Source organism: Rhinatrema bivittatum, chromosome 2 (genome assembly GCF_901001135.1).
Source record: "Rhinatrema bivittatum chromosome 2, aRhiBiv1.1, whole genome shotgun sequence".
Lineage (NCBI taxonomy): Eukaryota > Metazoa > Chordata > Amphibia > Gymnophiona > Rhinatrematidae > Rhinatrema > Rhinatrema bivittatum.
The window spans coordinates 23543128-23569563 of record NC_042616.1 but is presented as its reverse complement, the minus strand read 5'-3'; the positions used below and the strand labels follow the sequence as shown (position 1 = coordinate 23569563).

General features: G+C 45.1%; 1 protein-coding gene across 1 annotated transcript in view; it reads left to right on the top strand.

Annotated features, from left to right (window-relative positions):
* Positions 1–26436, top strand: part of LOC115083146 (zinc finger protein 850-like) — a 151756-nt gene that overhangs the window by 16291 nt on the left and 109029 nt on the right. The window contains 1 exon segment of the mRNA XM_029586954.1: positions 19368–19500. Coding sequence (XP_029442814.1) covers positions 19368–19500 — 133 coding nt within the window.

The following is a 26436-nucleotide window of genomic DNA, read 5'->3' as shown; positions in this document are numbered from 1 at the left end:
TCCGTGGACAGTCAAAATTCCCACGATTCTGGAATTTATACAGGATGGCTTATGGAAGGGGTTGTCTCTCAACTCCATCAAGGTTCAGGTGGCCGCGTTGGCCTGCTATAGAGCCAAGGTGGAGGGCAGCAGCCTAGCCTCTCACCCGGACGTCTCCTGCTTCCTGAAAGGGGTCAAGCAGATCCGACCACCCCTAAAGTGGCCGGTACCTCTATGGAACCTCAACCTAGTCCTAGACTTCCTATCAGGAGCCTCCTTCAAACCCACCCGCGGTCTGTCCCTTGGACTCCTAGCATTGAAGACTGCATTTCTAGTGGCAGTCTGTTCGGCCCATCGCATCTCCGAGCTTCAAGCACTATCCTGTCGAGAACCGTTCCTCAGGTTCACATCGGGATTCATACAGCTACGCACGGTCCCCTCCTTCCTACCAAAAGTGGTTTCTCACTTTCATCTAAACCAAACCATCTATCTGCCAGCACTAGAGGAGCAAAAGGACTTGGAAGAATCTCGCCGCCTTTGCCATCTTAACGTTAGCATACTCCTAGTCTGATTCCTGGAAAGGTCGGAATCCGTTCGAAAGACGGACCACCTGTTTGTCCTGCACATCGGGAAGAAACAAGGAGAAGCGGCCTTGCGGGCAACCATAGCCCTCTGGATCAAAGAAGTCATCAAGGTGGCCTACATAGAGGCAGGCAAGCCTTCACCTCTGAGTCAAGGCCCATTCCACTAGAGCCCAGGCAGTATCATGGGCGGAAACCAAGATGCTGTCACCCACCGAGATCTGTCGGGTGGCAACATGGTCCTCCATTCACACCTTCTCTAGGATCTACCGCCTGGATGTTCAGGCTCGGGAGGACACGGCATTCGCAAGGGCAGTACTAAGTGGGCCACGGGCAGCCTCCCACCTGGTTCGGGAGTAGCTTTTGTACATACCATTGGTCCTGAGTCCATCTGCTACACGTTAGGAAATGGAGAAATTACTAACCTGATAATTTTGTTTTCCTTAGTGTAGACAGATGGATTCAGCATCCCACCCACGGCTGCCTCAATACACGGAAACCTCGGGTAACAATCCCCAAGAGCAAGACACACAGGTAAGCCACGCTTCCCTCTAAGACACCTATAGCTACTGGGTGTCTGTGTTTCTCGGTTGAGTGCACCGGCAGTCTCCAGTTATAACCCACATCAACCAGTTCAATTTAATCAAGTTATTCAGACATAACATATATCCACAATTGCTTTTCGAAGAGAATACTGAAGAGCAGAGTTTCCTGCAGGGGTGTATGTAGTAGTGCTGACGTCAGATTGAAATCTGACTCCGTCTCCAACAGCTATCAGGAGCACACTATATCCTTTGGTCCTGAGTCCATCTGTCTCACTAAGGAAAACAAAATTATCAGGTAAGTAATTTCTCCATTTCTTTCTTGCTCCTGTTTTTGATTTTTAGAAAATTAGCTTCGGGCTCAGGCAGCCATCAAGCCCGATGACTTCACTTCCTCTTCTACAGCCTCATTAATTTTAACTATTTTGTTAATAAATTAAATTCCCCAGTTGTTTTTTGCCCTGTCTCTCTGTCTTGATTAGATTGTAGGCTCTATTGAAATGGGATACATCACTTAATCAACCGGCATGTGAACCATGGAAATAACTAGAAATGGGAGCAATGTTACTGGCCAGGACACCAAACTTTTCCTGCCCTGCTATTTATTTGATTGATTTATTGTATTTTGATCGTCTCTTAATTTGAAAAAAAATCTTAAAGCGATGTGCAATCAGACATTGAAATGTCTAACTATATGTTAGGATTTAGTACTACTGCTACTATTTATGATGTTTAAAAGCACTACTAGGTATACACAAGCACTGATAGACACACACACAGTCGCCTGTGTGGTCCCTGCTCCAGGGGAGCTTACAGTCTAATCAAGGCAAACATGCACGACAAACGAGAATATGGAAGAAGGGTCTTAGAGAGAACTTAGGATTTAAAAGCAGCATCAAGAAGGAGAGTTTTTTTTTTAATTTTAATTTTTTATTTATACATTTTCATCTTTTAGAAAATTCATCTTGATACAGAAATACAGAGAATAGGACACAGTTTCTCACAAGTAATTCTCCAATTCCTTACTCCTTTCTCTAATATAAAGTCCTCATATATACGGACATATATAAGTCCTCATATATACGGACATATATAGTCCTCATATATACGGACACCAGCACTAATAAACCACTTCCTACGGATCCCATGACTTCTTCTCTATTCCCAGACAGAAAAGAAAGGGTGGGGGTATTCTCCTTGCTGCCAAAAAAGAGCTGAGACTTACTCATTCCCAATTCATTCTCCACAAAAATTGAAGCCCGGATTTTTCAAATCTGACCAGCTACAAATCATTCTAGTCTACGCCCCTCCGGGACTGCTGGAATCAGATGCCTCCCCCCATTCTAGAAATAATAGCTACTAACCTAAATCTTGCGGTTCCAGCCATCATTTTGGGAGACTTCAACTTACATGTTGATGACCCCTCTCCATCTACAAACTGTGAAACTTTCCTAAATGCAATGACCGCCATGGGATTCAAACAGATAATCAACAACCCTACTCACAGAGCAGGACACACTTTGGATCTCAATTTTTGTAAACTCAGGCCATCGCGTACTCAGCACCCCCCATATGCAAATAGTCCCCTGGTCAGACCATGCTTAATTTCTACCACTTTTTTCGCTGGGCACAATCTAACATCAAACAAGATCTTCAACCTCAATTTACTTACAGAAACCTATGTTTCATCAGATGAACTTCACGAACACCTTGTCCTAGAACTCCCCCACATAGACATCTCCACTCCCAACACGGCTCTCCACTCATGGTCCAACATCACAGAATCGGCAGCTAATAAACTCTGCCCACTGGCAACAAAAAAAACCTAAACATAATGCCGCCAGAAGACAACCCTGGTTTAATGACCAACTACAAAAACTCAAGCTTTCACTGAGACAAAAAGAAAATAAATGGGCGTAAAGCACCATCACCGACCTCCCTCTCAGCTTACAAACTTGCTCTTCACATCTACAAGAGCGCCACACTAAAAACAAAAAGGGACTACTACTACGCTCACAAGATACATCACCCTCATCTTCGATTCAAAGCCCTCTTTACTTACGTCTCGAACTTAACTCAACCCAATTCTCCGGACATCCCACTCAACCAAGCGCAACGAAAAAGCTGAGGAGCTGGCCATCTTCTTCAGTAACAAAATTTCCAACCTGCAATCTCAACTAAAAACGAATACCCTAGCCCCACCCAGCACATTCCGCCATCACTGCAATGACATGGCTATACAAGCCTTCGAACCCATTGCAATATCAGAGACCAATTAGTATTGAAGAGAATGAAACCATCATCCCACCCATTTGACCAGATCCCTCCCAAACTACTGCTGCTAATTCCAGATACCATCTCCAAAACCCTAACTGACAGTATCATTGTTCCTTAGCCCAAGGAATTTATCCAGACGACCTGAAAGTTGCTTCTATCAAACCCTATTAAAAAAACCGAACCTTAATCCTAAAGATCCATCCAACTTCCACCCAATATCCAACCTTCCTTTTTTTTCGATTTAATTTTATTAGAAACTGCATAAACAAAAATATGTAACATTGTATATGTCAAATATAACATGCCAGAATACAATAAACTCAATACAACAAAATGAGTTTCCATATGATTATTGTGTTATTCCCCCAACCCCCTCCCCCCCATCTTGCAGAAACCAGCATAACAACCACAACCAATCTCATGAGCATACATTCATAACATAACGGAGAGCCATAGTTCAGCTCCGGACCCCATACAGAATAATAGAGAAGCACCCACCAGAATACAATCTGGGATCTGCAAACATTTACTGTGCAATCATGCCGCTCGCCAGCGCTGGTATGGCTGCCAATCTTCTGGAAAGAGGGCAAGTTATGTTGTTTGTGAGCTGTAATCTTACACATAAGATAGACCTTGTCCACTCTTGCCTTGATAGCCGCCCACCTGTGGCAGTACGTTGCCCTTCCAATGTTCCTCGCTATTTCACTCCTGGCAGCCGAGACCACAAAACCTAACAAACCTAGAATGATGCAAATCCCCGGACCCCAGGTCCCCATTAAGAAAGGCCTGCAACGGTGTGAGCAACACAGACTCCCCCAAGACTGCCGTAAGCCATGCAGAAACATCCTCCCAAATCCGAGAAATCCTGGGGCATCCCCACCATAAATGAAAAAAGGTACCCGTAGCCCCACATCCCTTCCAGCATTTGTCCGACACCTGGGGGGAAATACGGTGGAGTCTTTCAGGGGTATAGTAACCATCTATAGAGCATTTTAAAATCGTTTTCAATGAAGTAGCAGAAATGATACCCTTCCCCATCTTAGAATAGATATCATCCCAGGACTCTGCATCTAAAGTCACCCCCAAATCATTCTCACCACGCAGCTACATACGCCGAGGGGAACACAAAGTCCTGGTTGAGCAATTTATATATTTTGGATAGTAGACTAGGGATTTTCTCTACCCACCCTGCAGTAGATTCGAATAAGGAGACCGGAGCCTGAAGATCACTCCTCAAGCCGGATTGCGCACAATAATTTTGCAGCTGATGATAGCGATAGCTATCCAAGGTTCTAGACCAAATTTAGTCTTGATAGTCTCAAAGGGCAACCACCCCCCATTTCCCATAGATGGCCACAATTAGTGGATGCCCCTATCTAGCCACCCTTTGAATTCCTTATAACGCTTTCCCGTTTAGGAAATCCACATGAAAGAAGGGGGAGGAGTTAATAGACCCAAGCCGCTTTCCCAAGAGAGCCCCGCCTCCAAAGATACCACATTGAACGGTATGCTGCATAGGGAGAGACAAATCCCGCATAGGGGGCCAATCCGAGCGAGGCCGCCATACCAGAGATTGGCAACGGCCGGATCCCCACAATGGCTTGTTCTAAAGCTATCCAAGGTTTCCCCCTCCCCGCCGATGCCATTCCGCCACTACAAACGCAAATGTGCGGCAGCATGATACCACAGCCAAGTTGGGGAACCGCAAGCCCCCCATGGAGCTTGGGACGGAAGAGTACCTTACGTGCTACCCGGGGAACGTTTACCCTGCCATATGTACTTCATAAACGTCTCTGCCATTTCACTAACAGCACATACCGGCACCCTAACATGTAGGGTCTGGACAGGTAAGAAGAACCGCGGCAGAATGTTCATTTTGAAGGCTGCTATACGCCCTAGCCAGGAAATGTGATATCTGCTCCATTCTTCAATTTCTCTATAAATGTTTAGCTAATAAAGGGGGGGTAATTAAGAGTAAAAAGCATCTCCCGTGTTGCCAATATACACCCCAAATACTTCAATTTATCCTTAGCCCAACGAAAGGGGAAAGCTGCCTGAAGGGCAGACACCTGGGAACCCGATAGGGAAATGTTGAGAATCTCAGTTTTATATCCCAATTGATGGAGTACCCCAGATACCTTACTAAAGGCTTTTATGAGATCCACGACCACTGGAAGAGAACGCTGAGGATGCGTGAGTGTTAAGATCACATCGTCAGCAAACATGGCCAATTTGGACGAAAGGTCCCCACCTCAATGCCGGTGATGGTCGCCGTCTCCCTGATCTTCTGAGCTAGGGGTTCAATAAATATGGCAAATAAACAGAGGAGACAGCGGACACCCCTGCCTGGTACCCCTTTCCCACCGAAAAATAAGTGGAGTACCCACCATTGACTTTTATGCATGCTTTGGGTCCCTCATACAATCTTTGTATCCATTGGATGAAAAAGGGGCCAAAACCCATAGCAGACAAAGTCCGAAAAAGGAAGGGCCAGTGGACCAGGTCGAAGGCCTTTTCCGCATCCATGGCCATTAACAAAAAATGGGAGTTTGTTATGCTGAGCCCACCAAGAGAATCCATTACTTTCCCGCACATTGTCGGAGGCCATACGCCCCGGAATAAAGCCCGCCTGGTCGGGGTGTATCAGGTGCGCTATATAATGGTTAAGCCGGTTAGCCAATATTTTAGCCAGTAGCTTAAGGTCAATATTCAACAGGGATATAGGCCGATAGGAGCCACACTGAGTGGCATCCCGGCCCGGCTTCGCCAATATGGTGATCCCCGCCACATTGGAATTAACGGCTAAGTGACCCTCCCCTCGCAGGGCATTAAACATCCGTGCCAGGGGACCAGAAAGCTCGGCAGAAAAACATTGATAAAACCGAGCCGTAAAGCCATCTAATCCAGGTGCCTTGTTCACCTTCAGCTGCTTAATGGTGAGAGAGACCTCCAAGGGAGTAATTACAGCATCCAGAGCCGCGCTCTGACCATCCACTAATCGGGGCAGGGAAATATCTCCTAAAAAGGCCTCTATGTCCTCCTCTACAATATTGGGATTGCTTTGGTAGAGAGTGGCATAGAATCTAAGAAACTGGGAACGGATATCCTCATTAGAGGTAAGAGGGGCACCCTGTTCATCCTTAATTTTGGTAATAAGGTTCTGCATGCGTTTCGCTTTCAATTTATTAGCCAAGAGCTTACCAGCCTTGTTGCCCCCCTCAAAATACGTTTGCTCCACCCGCTCCAAAGCAAACGCAATCTGAGCAGCATCCAATGCTGCCACTTGCGAGCGACAGCAGTCAATCTGCTCTTTCACGGACTCCGTGGGCTGTAATTTATGCCGTTGCTCCAAAGCCACTAAGTTATGTATGAGAGCTACCCGCTCTTTATTCTCTACCTTCTTAACAAATGAAGCACGTGCGATAAGCTCTCCCCTCACCACCGCCTTCAAACAATCCCATATAGTTATAGGAGAAATATCCGGGGACTCATTAAGCTGTAAGTACTCTTGGATACGGTGCTGACATTGTGACACAAACATTTTATCCTCTAGAAGGCCATCGTTCAACTTCCAAAACCTCTGCCCTTTATCGTATAGGGGAAACGCTAAGTCTACCCACTGAGGGGCGTGATCAGACCATGTAATGACGTCCACTGTGGGACCGATCACCCTGTGGAGAAAACCCCTATCAGCAAAAATATAATCAATTCTTGTATAAAGATTATGAGGGTGTGAATAAAATGTATATTCCCTTTTCTGAGGGTGAAAGAAGCGCCAGACATCCTCCAGCATAAAGTGGCGAAGAAAAGTTAAGAGGCTACGCCTATCCTTCTTGGGAATAGATCCTCTTCCCGCAGATGAATCCATCTTGGGGTTGAGTAAAATGTTACAATCGCCTACCAGTAAAAGATGGCCCTCTAGGTGATTCTGAACAGTCCTAAACAATTTAGTAAAAAAAACTGCTTGACCAGTGTTAGGAGCGTACACATTGACCAACGTGTATTTTTCCCCTGCCACTAAAATATTGAGCAAAATAAATCGCCCCTCGGGATCAGCAACACATTTGAGCAGTTCAAAAGCAAAGTCTTTGTGAAACATAATTCCCACCCCTGCATATCGTGAGAGCTTGGAGCTCGCTGCCCAGAACTGTTGAGGGTAGTGTGGCGAGCGCATCAGATGCTCAAACCGTCTCTTGAGGTGAGTTTCTTGCACCATGGCCACCGCCACCTGCCCCCGTTGCAAGTCTTTGAATAACAGTTTGCGCTTTCGTGGAGAATTTAACCCTTTCACATTCAAAGAAAATAGCCGAAACTTCGTCATGGCGGGGTAAAGTAATGAAGACACTGGCTACTCCACTCAGCCGGAGAATGGTGCAAAATCCAGGGCCTCAGATGAGGAACCAGGCCCGAGGTATAGATTGGATACCGAAAAGCGGAACCCACATGGTCCTGCAAGTTTTGAAAACCCCCTCCCCCCCTTCCCCCCCCTCTCGACCACAGTCGATGGGCACACGGCCCTACAAGTAGAGGCATGGCACAGCAGAACGCCCGCTGTCCCGTCCGGTGGGAATCATCAAAGACAAATTAACCACTTTCAACAACGCAGCCATCCAGGTTGCAGAAAACAGGAACTGAAGAAATTGCTGGATCCGCCAAACCCATCAAGTAGTATCAACTACTGGCTGTACCGGATCCGGTGTTGGGGTGCGACGCAGTCTTTTTCCTCCCTTTCCCATCCTCTGCCATCTCGGTTCCTCCCTCTGCAGGGCCGCAGGGGACGGCGGAGAAGGGAGATCTGGAACACTGAGCCCCGCTTCCTTCAGACAGCCAGCTGCTTCCCTCAGAGACTGGGCCTTATAGGTCCGGCCTTGGTTGGAAAAGCTGAGCCCAAAAGGGAACAGCCAGCGGTACCGGATATTTTCCTTCATCAATAACTCCGTGATGGGTCGCAATTCGGCACGCCGTTTTAGCGTTATAGGAGAAATGTCCGCAAAAATCTGTACCTCGTTCCCATCCAGCATAATGGTTCCCTGCTTTCGCGCTGCCATCATCACCCGGTCTTTCACTGCATATTCATGAAAGCAGACAATAATGTCCTTCACTCTGTTTGCTATTCGGGGACCCAGGGCCCTATGAGCCCGCTCAATTTTCACAATGTGGGGTATGACTGATCCTTCGCCCCCCGGAGATTCCTGCTTTTGCAGGATATCAATGCAGAGTTTAGAGATAATCTGAGCACAGTCCGCATATTCTGGGGTGTCCGGGATGCCGCGGAATCGCAGGTTCATTCTGCGGCTCCTATTTTCCAGGTCCTCAACTTTCAGGGAGAGTAGCTTAAGATCCTGGGAGATATTTTTATTATCAGCAGCTAATGTTTTTACTGCTTCTGCCTGGGCTTCGGTGAGCATCTCGTACTCAAAAATCCTCCGGCCCATATCGCTGACCTCCTCCCGGAGCTCTCCCACCACCTCCCGAATTTCCGACTTAAACGCCTGCAAGTCATGTCTCAGTTCTCTAAACCACGTTTTGAACTCACCCCGATTAGGGATGGCCGAGTCGGCTGCCTCGTTGTGTTCTTCCTCCTCCTCCGAGAGCTCCGTTGCAGTTGCGGCCGCCATCTTGGATTTTTCGGCCCGCTGCTCCCGGTCCGTTTTTTGATACGAGAATTTTTTGAAGTCGATTCCTTTTATGCGGCTCGACATGGACTGAGTGCTGTTGTGAATTTCGCTGGGTTGCTCGTGAAAAATGAGCGCTGGATGGCTGCCGATTATTGCGATTCCCACCGGTTCAGTCGGGAGCCGTGGATCAGGCGGCCACTCGCTCCGCTGACGTCATCAGCCCCCTTCCAACCTTCCTTTTATAGCCAAGGTTACAGAAAAATTAGTCAACACCAGATTATCAGAATACCTCGAAGACAACAACATATTATTCCCCACTCAATACGGCTTCCGAAAATCTTTAAGTACAGAATCACTTCTCATATCTCTGACAGATTACCTCATCATGGGCCTCTATAAAGGTCACGCCTACTTGCTGATACTCCTCGACCTATCGGCGGCCTTTGACACCGTGAATCACTCCCTTCTCCTAAATCAACTAGCGAACATCGGAATTACAGGCTCTGCTCTTGCCTGGTTCAAATCATTCTTGGGAAACAGAGGATATAAAGTCAAATACATAACAAAGAATCACAGTTTTACCCTCTTCGCTAGGTGTTCCACAGGGCTCCTCTCTCTCCCCCACGCTCTTTAACATTTACCTCCTACCCCTATGTCAACTATTAACTAATCTTAACCTCAAATACTTTCTATACGCAGATGACATCCAGATTGTCATCCCTATCAAAGAATCCCTTACAAAAACTATCAAAATCTGGGAAAACTGTCTTCAAAATATTGACAACCTCCTCTCCAGCCTAAATCTAATCTTAAATTCCGCTAAAACCGAAGTCCTCATAATTTCCCCTGAAAACAGTAACCTCACCTCAAATCCTCCAACCGGCTTTCAAACTTCACATGTAAGAGACCTAGGAGCCATTATCGACAATCGGCTAAATCTAAAATCTTTTATTAATCAAACCACGAAGGACTGCTTTTATAAATTACACGTCTTAAAAAGAATCAAACCACTTTTCCATTTCCACGATTACAGAACAGTTTTGCAATCAATAATCTTCTCTAAGTTAGATTATTGCAATTCTATTCTATTAGGTCTCCCGTCTTCTCATACTAAACCTCTTCAGATGGTTCAGAACACGGCGGCCAGAATTTTGACAAACACAAGAAGAAGAGACCACATATCTCCGATTCTCAAAGACTTACATTGGCTGCCAGTGCACTATAGAATCTTATATAAATCCATTACTACCATCTACAAAGCATTCCATCAACTCTCTCCGCTTAACCTCCAAATCCCATTTAAAAAACATACCTCCATCAGACCTATCAGAGAGTCCTACAGAGACTCATTACAGGTGCCTCCTGCAAAAACCTTTAACCATAGGACTCTCAGAGACAGGGCTTTCTCTACAGCAGGACCTACCTTGTGGAATTCTAAACCACCAGAACTGAGACAGGAACCTTGCCTCCCCACTTTCAGAAAAAGACTTAAAACCTGGCTATTCTTGAAAGCCTTTCCAGACACCAACTGAACCCACTCTCAACTAAGCAACTAAGAACTCCCGTCAGGGTAATCAACAACCTTTGACAACTCAATAATGTTCTCTCTTTTTTAATGAGGCAGGTTTATTTACCTTGGTTCTATTTACCTTGGTCATTCTTTTGTTATCTCAGTGTTAATCTCTCTTTTGCCTTCTCTTCATTCCAAGTTGCATTTTATCCCTGTTTATTGTAACTGCTACCTTATTCTTCTATCACATGTTAATGTTTTTAAGTTATTAAGTATTTATTCTGTTGTCACACCTTGTTATTTGTAAACCGGCATGATGCGACTCCCATCGCGAATGCCGGTATATAAGAAATTTAAATAAATAAATAAATAAAAATATAAGGGGGGGGGGGGGGTGAAACTTTCCCAACCTAAAGAAAAAATGTTTTAAAGAAAGAAATTCCTCAATAGAACAACAGTGGCCTATTCCATCTATGGGGGACTCGGTGTATTTGGACTGGGCACTATTGGTATCACAGGAGATTTCCCTATTAAGAACTGTGTTAATTGTGGTGGGTCAAAAAATACATCCATGTTATTGTTATATTTTACCATGCACCTTCCTCCATTTTTGAGTCTCACATGAGACATCTGTTGTGTTTGTGGCATGTTGGTGGATTCCTGGTTGCTGTGTCCATGACTCCTGCCACGGGGAGGGGTCCCATGGGGGGAAACAGCAATAGGCTAGGCTCTCTAATAAGCAACACAAGTGATGAGAAGCTTTATTGTACAGCAGTAGAATGGTTTGTGGAGAGCGGCAGTTCTCCCTCTGGCCACAGCGTAGGCTCCGAAGATGTAGTTCAGGCTGTGCACGGCGGAGGTGCAGGCTAATGGAGGGTGGTAGTGGTCCGTGGAGCGAAGTACACCGATAACCCTTCCTTGAAGTGAAAAAGTGTTGACAGATCTGGTAGAAGTCCGCAAAGCGGAGTACACCAAGAATCTGTGGTGATGAGACAAGTAGAGAGACTGAAGGTAGAGGTACTCACAAGGCTGGTAATGCTGCCGAGGATGACATTTCCACATATAGAAGGTAGCGAGTCAGGCCAACGCCAGTGCTGGAGTTCGTAGTGCAAGTACCAGGAAGGTAGACAGGAGCGGGTAAGGCCCTTGAGGAGTGAGTACTTGGGCGTCCTTCTGAGCGGGTACCTGGAGAGAAACAGAAGAGTAGAACCCCCGTTGAGCGGGGAGGAAGTGACGTCATCCTGGTGAATGGCAGCCTAAAACAAGGGCTCCTGCACCTACATTACTAATCTCCTCACAATCTCATCCATCCGAGGCTTAGAAGTTATCCCCGGGCTTTGCACTGGTAAAGCTGATATTTCTGATACAATGCGGCGTAAAACTGTGGATTTTCGGAAATATTCTTACAAAAAAATGATCAGGAACGAGGATCCTTCGGAGGAAAGCATGGCGGAACTAGAACAAAACTTACCAGACACACGAGATACCGAAGAGGATCAGCTATCAGAAGATGGAGATTTACCAACAAAAGCTGAAATGAAAAGTTGGTTTGCTGACTTAGAGAGGGAAATCGCCAACAATACCAAAGATATTATGAAATCGATCGAAGAGCTGAAGGGGGAAGTAGCTGAACATGGCCGCCACATTTTTAAGAACATAAGAAAATGCCATACTGGGTCAGACCAAGGGTCCATCAAGCCCAGCATCCTGTTTCCAACAGTGGCCAATCCAGGCCATAAGAACCTGGCAAGTACCCAAAAACTAAGTCTATTCCATGTAACCATTGCTAATGGCAGTGGCTATTCTCTAAGTGAACTTAATAGCAGGAGACACGGGTGGATGCCCACAGCGAAGATATAAAAACCCAGCGAGAAGTACAAACTGTGATTCAAAACGAGATTGAACAGTTGCAGGAGAAGATGGAGGATTTAGAGAATCGTTCCCGGAGGCATAATTTATGCTTTCGAGGTGTACCGGAGACACCCGAGCATGCAGACTGTCCGACGGCGGTGATAAAAATAAGCGCCATGTTGCTAGCTACGGAAGTTTCAAATTCAACAACAGACCCAGGTATTGACATTAAAATTGATCGTGTGCATCGGGTTTTTGGACCTAGACTGAGCAAAAGATATTATTGCATGTTGTCATGATTTTACCATCAAAGATAAAATAGCAATGATCGCGAAAAAACAGGCCACGTGGAGTTGGCAAGGGAATACCATTATGATTTTTACTGACATCTCCCCGACTACGATCAGGAAACATCAGGAATTGAAACCCATTACTGACCTCTTACGGTCGGAAAATATGCGGTACCGTTGGCTATTCCCCTTTGGGATGAGTTTCACACTACGGGGGGAACTGCATCGTGTAAAAACATTGAAAGAAGCAGCGGGGGTCGTACAAAGCGGCAGGATATCAAGGATTCGAACATACTCTAGCTGGGCCAAAATCCAACAGTCGACGGGAGGATCATCCCAGATTGCAGAGAGTGCACAAGGGTGATAAGCGGCTGCGGCGCAACAATGACTCCCCTACAACACATCAGGCTCCCCCCCTGAGGACTTTCTGCGGGGCACCATTGTACAGTAATTCCACTTCAGGGGCTAGCTTAGCCCCTGAAGTGGAATTGCAGCTTACTTTATTAATCTGGTTCATGGTTAAGGGGAAACATGTTCGTTTCCCCATAGGAATCAGCACGAGAACCATTGTGCTGCCGGAGGGATGACCTGTTTACTTTTTCTAGCAACAGTTTTATCATAGGGGACTTCAGTTGTTAAATGTTTGTAATTGTTGATTGAATGGGTGGGGACCTTCCAGGATGATGACTTCCTCCCTACTTATTACGACAGGGGTGATCATTGGGATCCATGTCGTGAGGGTTGTGGTAAAGCGGGGAGGGGGATTCAGGGAAATGAGGGTGGGGAAATGCTTCCTTGGGACATATCAAGATATTTTCATTGCTAGTATGGTTGGCACTGTACATGTAAAGTACTGTGACTACTTTAGAGGGTCCGTGTGGTCTGCTAGTGTTGACTTCTCTCATACGCCTGTTTACTCTTACACTTGGTAATATTCACACATTAAATGGCCAAGCTTAATATTCTTACTTTGAACGTTAAGGGCCTAAATTCTCCTTACAAAACGCCACTGTCTTTTTGCTGAATTACAGGCTAAGAAGACGGCTATTGCTTTCTTGGCAGGAGACGCACCTGAAAAAACGCTATGAGTACCTGATGGCTCGGGCTTCCTACCCAGCTCAATTTTGGACATCTAGCCTTTAGCCCATAAATATCTAGGGGTGGGCATACTAATTGCCAAAGATCTGATATTTGAGGAGGTGGTATGTTATCGGGACCCTGAGGGGCCGCTATTTAATTCTTATCATTTCATTGGGAATGTACAATATGTATTGGTTAATATCTATGCACCCAACACTGGTCAGGGTTTATTCTTGCAGAAGATGCTTCAATATTAGCTAATCATACTGAAGGTAAACTGATCATTGGCGGGGATTTCAATCTCACGCTTAATCCCTATTTTAGACAATTCCTCGGCTTCGACAACCTCTCCCAACGGGGATCGCATAGTTTTTAAAGATTTCATTAGTAGCCTTCACCTTATGGATATTTGGAGACTTTGGCATCCTTCTGATTCCCAATGTACATTTTACTCTAGGGCACATTAGATTATTTTCTAATAACTAGAAGTTGTGTTAACTTGAGGGACCCTCAGATACACCCAATCACATGGTCTGATCATGGACTGCTAACTTTACAACTTGATATTTGGCCTTTATGATAGAGGCCACCCAATTTTGGAAACTAAATGAAAGCCTACTTGAAAGTTCTGAGTTCTGTCTTCAATTGCAGAATGACATTAAGGAATATCTTCAGAATAATGACAAAGTGGGAGTTCTCCATGACTCGTGGGACTGCCTTAAGGCGGTGCTCAGGGTGGAAATGCATAGCGAGAGGGGTGTATTTAAAAAAACAAAGTTCTAGAGATAAATTGGAGACTCTGGATCGCCTTCAGAATCTGGGTACAGACCAGTCACGAACGGGGGACCCAGTTACTTTAGCCCAAATGGATAAATTGAGGACACATTTGGGAGAGCTCGAGGCAGCAGAGATCGCTCACAACTTATCCTCACTAAGCAGTCTTATTATGTGGGGGGAAACAAGGCGGGCAAGCAACTGGCTAGATTTTTAAAAAAACGACATGCAAAACAATATAGTTCGAATAAAAGATGAATCGGGTTAAAATGCTAACATCTAATGCAGATATCCACCAAAGATTTATTCACTTTTACTCCGATTTATACGCTGCAGACACTAGAATAGAGCCCACAGCGATACCTGACTATCAGCCATTTCCCTGCCTCATCTGAGTGCTGAGGCCCAGGAGGTTCTGGATAGGGATATCAACGAGGCTGAGGTCCTTTGGGCGATAAAAGAACTTAAAAATGGGAAGTCACCTGGTTTAGACAGTTTCACAGCCCTCTTCTATAAAAAATTTGCCAGTTCAATTGTTCCAGTGTTGGTAAATTTATTTAATTCATTACAAGGGCAGGTTTCCTTATCTACAGTAGCAAATATGGCAGGGGTAACACTATTAGCAAAACCGGGACGGGATTCCACTGTCTGCGGCTCTTATCGCCCCATATCCCTAATTAATCTTGATATGAATATTCTTGCTAAAATTCTAGCAAATAGGCTCAATAATTACTTAGCGGGCCTGATTCATTCTGATCAATCTGGCTTTATACCTGGCAGGATGGCGTCTGATATCGTTCGCAAAATTGCAGACTTAATGGGTTGGGCTACCTCGTCACATATTCCTTTAATATTATTAGCCATTGATGCTGAAAAAGCCTTTGACTTTGTTCACTGGCCTTTCTTGTTTCAGACAATGAAAGTACTTAAATTGGGGACAAATTTATACGCTGGATTCAGAAACTTATGATCCCCGTTGGCATGTTTAAAAATCAATGGGGGATGCTCCCAGGCATTTCCAGTGGGGAGAGGCACACGCCAGGGGTGCCCATTGTCACCTTTACTATTCGCTTTTTTTTTTTAACCTTTTACCCACTATAATAGAAATAATGAAGCGATTCACGGTATACGAATTGGAGATTTCTCATCCAAATTGTCGCTATTTGCGGATGACATTCTGTTTACTATCACTGAGCCTATCACTTCTCTGGTGGCTGTCGCCAAGGAAATATCAGCCTTTAGTGGTGCCTCAGGCTTCAAAATCAATTGGGGAAAAATCGGAACCTTTAAATGTATCCACACCGCAGGTGATAACTGATCAGTTACGCAAGTCCCATCCCTTTAAGTGGGCAAAAGACAAAATAAAATACTTGGGGATTTATATTGGCAACCAGGGAGATTTGTTCCAACTTAATTATCCCCCTCTCATGGCAAAAATGTATAAGGACTTGGAGGAATGGGACAGATATATCTCATGGCTGGGCCGCTTGACGGTCATAAAGATGAATATAATGCCCAGGATATTGTATCTTTTCCAGACCTTACCCATTGTTATCCCAAAACAGACTATGGTCAAATGGCAGAACCGGCTCCTTAAATAGCTTTGGAAAGCCAGGCGCCCTAGGATAGCGAAAGCAAGCCTTTACTTGCCTCGCTCACAGGGAGGATTGGGAATGCCAAACTTACAGTACTAGTCGGAGGCTACGTACCCGGAGGTAGTGACGTCATGTGGTGCGGACGCCCCCGAGGTTCCTTCAAAGGAAGGGGCAGCAGCGAGCGCCCTAGGAGGCCTCAGGGAGAACATGGCGAACGCAATCGCCCATGCCGGTCCGGGGGTGCCGGAGGGGTCGGCATAGTGAAGCGGAGGTAGCCATCTTTCCCAGAGGAGAAGAGAGAGCAGAGAAAAAGGTGAGACAGTCTTTATCCTGTTCAAGGGCTAAAGTCACTATCAACGGTGCAGGAACTGGCACTTTAGTATCCGAAGTCTCCAAAGGGGCTGAAATATCCGGGTTATGCTCTCCCTTTTTTTTAAACTTTGGCAAAAAGAAGATTTTTGAGATTGGTGGAATTAAATTCTCAGTAACCTGAAGCGTTTCCATAAGATATCTCCTGAACAACTCCTTAGGGGGAATTATTGGTATTTGAGGAAAATGTATACATCTCAAATTTCTATTTTTGACCAAATTTTCAATTTTCAAAGACAGGTTGTTTCTTTCTCCAGTCATTGCTGACTGGACCTGCTGGATTCCATTAACTTGAGTTCTGATAACAGACACTTGTTTTTCCAGTTCTACAGTTGTATTAGACAACACTTTTATTTTATCTTCCACCTCTTTAATTTTAGTATTTACTGGAAGTAACTGCAGGTCTTACCATGGTAGGTATTCTCAACACGGGAGATTCTCCGACAGCACCAGCAGGCTCCTCCAGCAACGCCTCTCTTCGCACACCGGTTTACCCTGGTGATAATTCTGGACTCCCTGCTTCTGCGTCTGCCCTGGTGAACCCTGCAGAGCCCCGCCCTCTGGCACTTTGGTCTGGCGGTGTTTTCTTTGTTTCCCTGGCACCTCTCATCGGGGCAGGGTCATCCGGCGGCGTTCCCCTGGTGGGGCGGAGTTGCGATATTGAGCCAGGGAGAGAGGGGAGCTTGAATTCCCCTCCCCCACTCTCCAGCAGCTGAAGCCCTGACCTCATGTCGCTGCGCACCACATGGGCGTCCATCGGGCTGGAGAAAGGCAACGTTGGAGAAACCGCAGGGGGAGGTTCAGTCCTTTGGTTTGCGTTTTCTCCACATCGCAGGTAAAATGCAGCAAGAAAAGAGACTCAAAGTAAACATGTCCAAGGGATCCAATGCCGAGCGAGTCTATCGAGCGGCCATCTTGGATCCGCCCCCAAGAAAGCGAGTTTTTAAACTGGATTTGAATATGGCCAGAGAGAAAGCAAGACACATGGACTCAGGAAGTCTCTTCCAGGCATTCCGCGAAGCAGGTTGGAAAGCACAGAATTGAAAAGTGGCAGTGGTGGAGAAAGACACAGATAAGGGCAATTTGCCTGATGAATGGCGTTGACGAGGAAGGAAAAGAAAAGAGAGAAAATTAGGAGCTGCAGAGTGAATGCATTTGTAGGGGAGGGAGAGAAGCTTGAACTGTAGGTGGAAGTGGACAGAGAGCCAATGTAGTGACCTGAGAAGAGGGGTTACATGATCATAGCAAGGTTAAAGACAGAGAAGTCATGCAGCTGAATGTTGGAGAGATTGCAGGGGAGAAACACGATTCAGCAGGCTAGCAAAGAGCAAGTTATAGAAGACACAATGTTGGGTTCCATATTAGGTGCTACCACCCAGGAAAGAGATCTAGGCGTCTTAGTGGATAACACATTGAAATCATCGGTTCAGTGTGTTGCGGCAGTCAAAAAAGCAAACAGAATGTTGGGAATTATTAGGAAGGGAATGGTGAATAAAACGGAAAATGTCATAATGCCTCTGTATCGCTCCATGGTAAGACTGCACCTTGAATACTGTGTACAATTCTGGTCGCCGCATCTCAAAAAAGATATAATTGCGATGGAGAAGGTACAGAGAAGGGCGACCAAAATCATAAGGGGAATGGAACAGCTCCCCTATGAGGAAAGACTAAAGAAGGTTAGGACTTTTCAGCTTTGAGAAGAGATGGCTGAGGGGGGATATGATAGAGATGTTTAAAATCATGAGAGGTCGAGAACGGGTAGATGTGAATTGGTTATTTACTCTTTCGGATAGTAGAAAGACTAGGGGGCACTCCATGAAGTTAGCATGTAGCACATTTAAACTAATTGGAGAAAGTTTTTTTTTTCCACTCAACGCACAATTAAACTCTGGAATTTGTTGGCAGAGGACGGGTTAGTTCAGTTAGTATAGCTGTATTTAAAAAAGGATTGGATAAGTTCTTGGAGGAGAAGTCCATAACCTGCTATTAATTAAGTTAACTTAGAAAATAGCCACTGCTATTACTAGCAACAGTAACATGGAATATTTATTTATTTAAAAGGTTTTATATACCGACAACCGTTTGCACATCGTGTCTGTTTACAGGTAACTTAGAACCATGTTATAGATAGGCATTGCCTTTACAAGGAACAAAGAACAGTCAAATACAGTAACAAAGCAAAGACTAGATAATTTAGTTGAAAGATACAACTGGGTGTAACATAAGTTGGGAGAGGGGTATGAACAACAATAACAAAAGGAAAAAGGCTATGTACAGGGTTCAAAAATGAACTTTTTTTTTTGGGTACTTCCCAGGTTTTTGGGTACTTGCCAGGTTCTTATGGCCTGGATTGGCCACTGTTGGAAACAGGATGCTGGGCTTGATGGACCCTTGGTCTGACCCAGTATGGCATGTTCTTATGAGGTGATAAGAGAGGGGAGGAGTGTTTTGGTGGCAGGCTCAGAGAGGAAGGGATAGATTTTAGCAGTGTTATAGAGGAGGAACTGACTCACTTTAGCAGTGTTCTGGATATGAAGAAGGAGGGAGATGCATTAAAGATGACCCAAGGTTAGGGACTGAGCAAACCAGGAGGATGAGAGCACAGTGAGCCCTCCTGATGTGACAGAATCAGATGTTCCTGATGTTCTGGATAATGCTCTGTTAGATCTTGGGTTTTATTATTCAGATTTATCCAGGCAGAGACCATTGATATTCTCTGTCTCTGGGATTAGACTTGTAAAACCCCAAGGTCCAAAAAGGAAACTGAGTCCAGGGGAACAAGTCTGGCAGTTCCTGGGGATGAGGGGTCCTGGTGTCCCCTCTTCCATGATAAAATGTTATGAGATTAAAGCCAGCTGAGCCCCTCCACGTGTCCCTGAGTGTTTCTGGTTTGTGTTTCAGGTGCCAGTGACGTTTGAGGACATCTCTGTCTCCTTCTCCCAGGAGGAGTGGGGGTATTTAGATGAAGAGCAGAAGGAGCTTTACAGGGAGGTGATGAAGGAGAATTATGAGATCCTGAGCTCTCTAGGTCTAGGTAAGGATTGCATTATCTGCATTTCTAGTATACACAGAGGATGTTTTACTAAATGTCATTGGGTCAGCGCCTCACAGTAAATGTGCACACAGCCCTGGATATCCCCCTTCTCTTGTGTAGGGAACAGGAAGGGCCTGATTGAGGCAGACAGAGCTGGGGTGAACCTCCTGATAAGAAATTGGCAGCTTATCACTGATGCTGTAAGAATGAAGCAGCCCGGTGTATCCCCAGAGCCCTCCGTCTCCTGCGGCATGAGGTATCTCCTTCTCTTTTCTGGGCCACTTTCCCACTCCCCACTACAGCAATAGCAATTTGGATCTCCCTCCCTTGATCTCAGATTCTGTCTGCAGGTAATGGAACCTCCTCTTCTCTCCTTCCTACCTCTCCCCTGCTCCTAGATCCTCTTCTCTGAAATCCCTCTTACTCCATCCTCCTCTCTTCTTCTTCCTCCTCTTCCCCCATCCTAGATTTCCAAACTTCCCCCTCTTTTTTTCAAACTTTCTAATCTCCTGTCCTTAATCCTCTTTCCTTATTCTCACCCCCATCCCTGGTCTTCTCATACTCTTTCCCTCTCCCTCCCATCCCTGAGATCTCCTCCCTGTGCTGATACCTGAGATCCCTTTTCCTCAACCAGTAAAAAGGAAAATAATTTCTACAGACACAAGTAAGATTGGGAAACCTATTTTATTGTCTCAATATATTATAAGATTACTAGGGCTCCGGGAATCATTACATCTCATCTGCACATGCGTGATATAATGACATCACCCGGAGCGGGAGGAGGGGCTATAGGCAGCAAAAAGAGGGGCAAGGACACTCACAAGCACGGCGACAATCACTGCAGCCACGGCGCCATCAATGGAGCAGGTAGCAAGGGAGAAAAACCAGCAGCAACCAGGAGGAAGAAAAGTGGTGGGGGGGTTTCCCAGATCCCCACTGAATAATCTATAATCACTTGCCGAAGAGCCCTGCCTACCAGTGCACCCATTGCTCTTTCATTTTTCCCTAATAGTGAGGAATTCCTAATTCTGGAATTCCTCAAGAGGGAATGTAGAGACAAGACCTGACCCTTGTACCAGTTTTGCAACAACCTGTGACCTTTTGAGGCCTAAGGGCTGTGAAACTGTGGAAACTTGTACTGTTCTTGTTCTATTGCAGCAACTCAGGGAAGCTTGGGATCTGGCAGAGGACGTATGCATGTGCCTGTGAATCAACCGTGAACCCAAAGTTTTGTTTTATCTGTGGGAACTGTGCATGAGAGCACCCAAAGGGGAAACAGATGGGAGAAGTTAAGCTATTTGTAGAATGAAGGAAATGTGTGTCCTGGCGGTCAGAAGGATGACTGCTGACTTCATGCCAGAGGGCTTGAGGTCAGACAGAGAGAAAAACCTGTATATAAGGGGTGGTTGGAGCACTGGATATTTGGAGAAGGCCTGCACTCTATCAGCATTGTACATGCATTGTACCCTTCTCCCAGGAAGACGACCATTCTTACAGTTATACTGGAACATTTTATAAAAATACTTATAACCTATTTACATATAATGAATGTATGCTTGCTGTTATGATTCAATACTAACAAAGATGAATTATCTGTACAATTCTAAAAAGAAAAAGTCTTCCGTGGTGATTCCTGAGACATATATTACAGAAAAGGGATCCAGGAGAGAAGCCCTCCCGGTGAGGTTTAGCCACAGCAAGCAGCCTAATCTAAAATAAAGATAATTAGGGAATTGAAACCCTTTGGAATAAGAAACAGTAAGGCTGAGGCTATACAATTGTACAGCTTAAAGTCAGCGGGTGCAGGAGGCCGAAAGCGGTGGTTGCTCTGTACTCAGCCGGTGAGGGCTGAGCTCAGGTAGTTTAAAAAAAAAAATAAAAATAATAAAGAATTTAGTGAAGACAGAGACATTACAGAAGGGTCTGCAGGACTTCCTCAGGTCTCCATGCTTGGTGCACCATTCCGGCGTTTGTTCCCGCTCCCGTTGGTGTTAGGGGAACTTGGCAGGTTGAGCGGTACCGGTGGGCTAGGCCCCGCAGCAAGGCTTGTTTCTTGCACTCTGCATGGAAGGCCACGGCTGCATTTTTGCACACTTTTTGCGCTGCTTTACTGCCCTCTAGTGGAACGTTGGTGCTTCTAGTGCATCTGGCTCTGCACACGTGCTGTGCGCCCAGTTCTGGAAGCGACTTTTTTTTTTTTTTTTTCACATATGTTTATTAACATTTTAACATAGACACTCATACATGGTTGGAAATAAACATACACGAGCACAAACGACAATATAGGCTGAGTGAAACCAAACAAAACATTCTGCCAGGAACCATACAAAATAGGTCTAGCATGAGAGCACCATGATATTTTGGCAACTGTTACAAGCAAGTTGTCCCTATGACCATTATAATACAATAGATTCTCCCATCCTCCCTCCCTCCCTTAACCCCTATTCCCCAGTTCTTCCCCCCCCCCCCCCTGCCGAGGATAGCAATCTAAAAGGCAGCAAGGAACAATGGATGCAACTTCGCATATCGTTCAGTATTATGGTCCAGAGTGAATGGTAGGGTTTAAGTAGGTGATCAAGGGTTCCCAAATGTCTTTAATGACCTTGAACTTCTTGAAGGAGGTGTTCCGAGCTGTAGCATATTCAAGGCTGCACAAGGAAATCATTCTGGAAACCAGGAATCCACCGAAGGCGGTTTATCGGAGAGCCAGTTTAATAAGATCATTTTTTTTCCCAGTAGTCCTGCTCTTTGTAAGTAGTACATGGAAGAAAGCGAAGGGTCCCAATTAATGATGCGTGAGAACCAAAAAGCCAGAGGTTTGGATCTACTGGTAGTTGCGTGGCCCAGGATCAGTGAACATAGCTGGGCCAGTTCTTTCCAAAAAACAAGAATGCATGGGCATTGCCAAAAGCTATGAACATAGGTGCCTTCATGCGTCCGACAACTTGGGACAGAGAGCCGTAGATGCTAAGCGGATCTTATTGGCTTTTGATGGAGAAATAAAAAAACTGCCAAAGAAATTTATAATGTGTTTCTTGTAATAGCACATTATCACTTATATTCCTGGTCATTGCGAAGAGTTGGTGAAAATCTTCAAATATAGTTTAAATGTCGGCCAGTGTGCCCATTTGTGATAAAGTTGGTGAATTGTGTCCTCGGTGCCCAACTTTGAGAGGACCGTATAATACCATGTAATGTTCATTTTCTGTGTAGGGTATTCTGGGAAGAGTTCTCTGAGCTTAAGAAAAGATGGGGTAAGCGAAAAACAATCTCTTCGACTGGTGATATAATGCTGAATTTGAAGAAAAAGCAAAGTAGTTGTCAGCTGATAGTCCAAATCGACTCTGCAGGTTGGGAAAAGGACTGAGTTGTGATGATGTATCATCAAAAAGCTGGTAAATATATCGCAACCCCTGCCGGTGCCAACCATGAAAGTGTGAAGCCTGAACCCCCGGTCTAAATTCTGGATTGTGAGCTATGGTGAGGAAGGGCGTCAAACGAGAAGGCAACACAAAAAGCCTAAGTAGTTGACTCCACACCCTGCGGCATGTTTGCATCAGAAGACTCAGTTTGAGATCCTTTGATAAGTGGCTGGGATCGAGTTGTAAGAAGGAATTTAGTCCTGTAATGTTATACCATGCAAGCTAGCATTTGGCAGGGGACATAGGTTGAAGTAGAGAATAACATGTCTCGGACTAAACGTAAATTACAGGCCATGTTATACCAAAAGAGATTCGGACATCCCAACCCACCTTTCTCAACTGGTCTGTACAAGATTGCCATTGATATGAGTGGTTTTTTCGCTCTCCAGAGGAAGGTACGAAGCGCCTTATTGATGCAGGTCATATCCAACTTGGTTATCCATAGGGGTATCATCTGGAGAACATAGAGCCATTTTGGTAAGAGTATCATTTTAAAAAGTTGTAGCCGCCTTTATGGACAGCGGCAGGGCTTGCCATCTTTCGAGTGTCGTCGAGGTTTGTACAAGTAGGGGTTTTATGTTAGCTCTGTATAGGTCATCAATGTTGATTGGAATCCGAATCCCAGATATTTAAAGTGCAGTCTCAACCCAACGTAGAGGGAAGGGACCCGGCCAAGCTGAGCGAACTGTGCCTATAACATCGACTACTTCAGACTTTTCGTGATTGATTTTGAGGCCGGAGAAGATCCAAATAATTCCTGTAACCGCAACACTTCTGGTAGAGAAAATTTCCGGATTCAGGATGAAGATCAAGATGTCGTCCGCAAAGGCCGCGACCTTGAATGGGTGCTCAGGCCCTCCAAAGCCCGTGATCTTAGGGCTCGCCGCTATCTTTCGAAGAAGAGGGTCAATGGCCAGTATGTATAAAAGGGGGGAGAGTGGCAGCCTTGACGGACTCCTCTACAAATAGGCACGTTCTTCGACACAGAGCCATTAGCTACGATTCTGGAGACCGGAGATCTATATAAGAGCGCGATGTACTGCAAAAAGGCCCCCTCAAAGCCCAACGCACGTAGGGCAAAAAACATGTACTTCCAGGAGACGCGGTCAAAGGCCTTTTCAGAATCGAATCCAATTGCTAATGCTGGGGTTCAGTTGGGACCGACACAGCTTCATAGCCGTTATTAGTTTAAGCATGTTAGCATTTCCCATGCGTCCTTTTACAAACCCACTTGGTGATAGGAGATGATGAGAGGTAGTAGCATGTTGAGACGGTCCGCTAGAACCTTAGCCAGTATTTTAAGGTCACAGTTTAGGAGAGATATTGGCGATATGATCCCGGCAGCAGAGGATCTTTCCCTGGTTTAGGCAATATGATAATATGGGCAAGGTTGAAGTCGGGCAGAAATAGATCTTTTTGTAGGCCATCTCTATAGAAGGAGGTTAACGTATCAGTTAACTGCTTTCGCAGTATTTTATAGAAGTCATAAGAGAGGCCATCCGGCCCGGGAGACTTCCCTGGTTGAACGGCCGCTATAGCATTGGAAACTTCAATAGGTTGGATAGGGCGATTTTAGAAATTCTAAATGTGAAGAAGAAATATGGAGGATGGAAATGTCTTGAAAAAATTCCATTTCCGCCGATCGATTTTCATGTTGCTCAGCAGCATATAGTTGGGTATAAAAGTCTCTGAATACGTCACAAACATCAGCCTTTTGCGTAACTAGTTTGCCTCTAGCGTCTTTCAGTTGGGAAATAAACGTTTTTGGACGCTCAGTCCGCACCAAATTAGCTAGTAGCCGGCCAGCCTTGTTACCAAATTGAAATAGTTTTTGTTCCCCTCTGTCTAATTGCTGCTGCGCTCTAGTATGCAGTAAGGTGTTTAATTGGTTCAATGTATTGTAGTACTCCATCTTCGGATGGCCCGGAGTAGAGATCATGGAAATTTTGTGAAGACGGAGTTGCTGTTCTAATAGTAGTTTGTTGGCATTTAATCGTTTACGCAGGGAGTGTGTATATGATATTATTTCACCTCGAAGAACAGCTTTAGAGGTTTCCCACAAAAGTTGGGGGTTATCTGTATGTTGTTGGTTATGCAGAAGAAACTCATCCCATTTAGCTTGCAAGAATGTTTGAAATTGAGTGTTCTGTTTCAGATGGGTTGGGAAACGCCACATCCGAGGCCCATCTGTGCTGCGGGCAGTATGCATCTGCATTGTGACTGGGGAGTGATCAGATATGACCTGCGTTCCTATGGTGGCTGAACTGATGCGGGCAAAACTACTGTGAGAGACCAGGATGTAATCTATGCGGGATAATGAGGCGTGTGCCCTGGATACATGTGTGTAATCTTTCTCGGTTGGGTGTAGCACCTCTCCATATATCTACCAGATCTAACTGGGAACAAAGATATGTAATACCTTTCAACTTTTTAGGTGGAGTTTTTAAGACAGGGGGGCAGCGGGTCCATACTGGCATCATGAACGCAATTGAAGTCTCCCATGAGTAACAGAGTACCTTGCATGTGAGCGAGCAACAAATTTTCCAGATGTTCAAAAAAAAACTGTGTCGATACTCATTGGGAGCGTAAACATTGCAGATGGTAACTAAAGTGTCGTTCCAGAGACCCGTAATCAAAACATATCGGCCTTCCGAGTCAATGATGTGGGTAGTAACCTTGAAATTAGGTTTTATGGATTAGCACCGCAACTCCTCCCTTCTTCCCCTGCGCCGCCGAAGAGATACAGTTTCCCACCCAATCTCTGCCGCCAATTTTGCACTCTCGAGGGCCGAGAGGTGCGTTTCCTGAAGACAGGCTATGTCTGTCTGCAGATGTTTTAAATGGTTGAGAATTTTCTTTCGTTTGATGGGTGATCCCATACCATTCACATTCCATGATAATATTTTATCCATTATCCATAATGATGCGGAACATCTGGGACCCAGGTCCCTGGTAGCCTTGCCAATCGATGAGCAGAGAGACCCCCAGCCTAGCCTCCCCGCTTCCCAACTGAAATGGAAAGTTAGCTCCTTGTAAAGATTAGATCAGAGCTTTCCAAACTTTTCATGTTGGTGACACACTTTTAGACAAACATAATTTCGGGACACAGTAATTCAGTTTACTAGCAAACCAGAGGTTAAGGTTAAACGAACTAAATGTATTTCGACAATTTATGTATGTTTCCTTAAATATATACATAATAAAATGTTTCACGACACAACCTATCTTGTGAAAACCTCTCATTTATATTAAAAATATATAATATTCCAAGCTTAATGTTATTGTTCTAATTTATGAATAACAATAATAAAACAAAGTTATTGTGTTATTCAATTTACCTCTTTAATGAGATATATGAGCTTGATGGGATGAACACAGATTTTGAATATTTGGTGTTAATAAGAAAGTCCAAAGGGTCTTCTGCGTAATTTTAAAAAGCTGGCCAGTTTCACACTATCAGGCCTATCCTGTAAAGTGCGGCCGCGTTTACCCTGCTCCTAAGCCGCTTTTAACT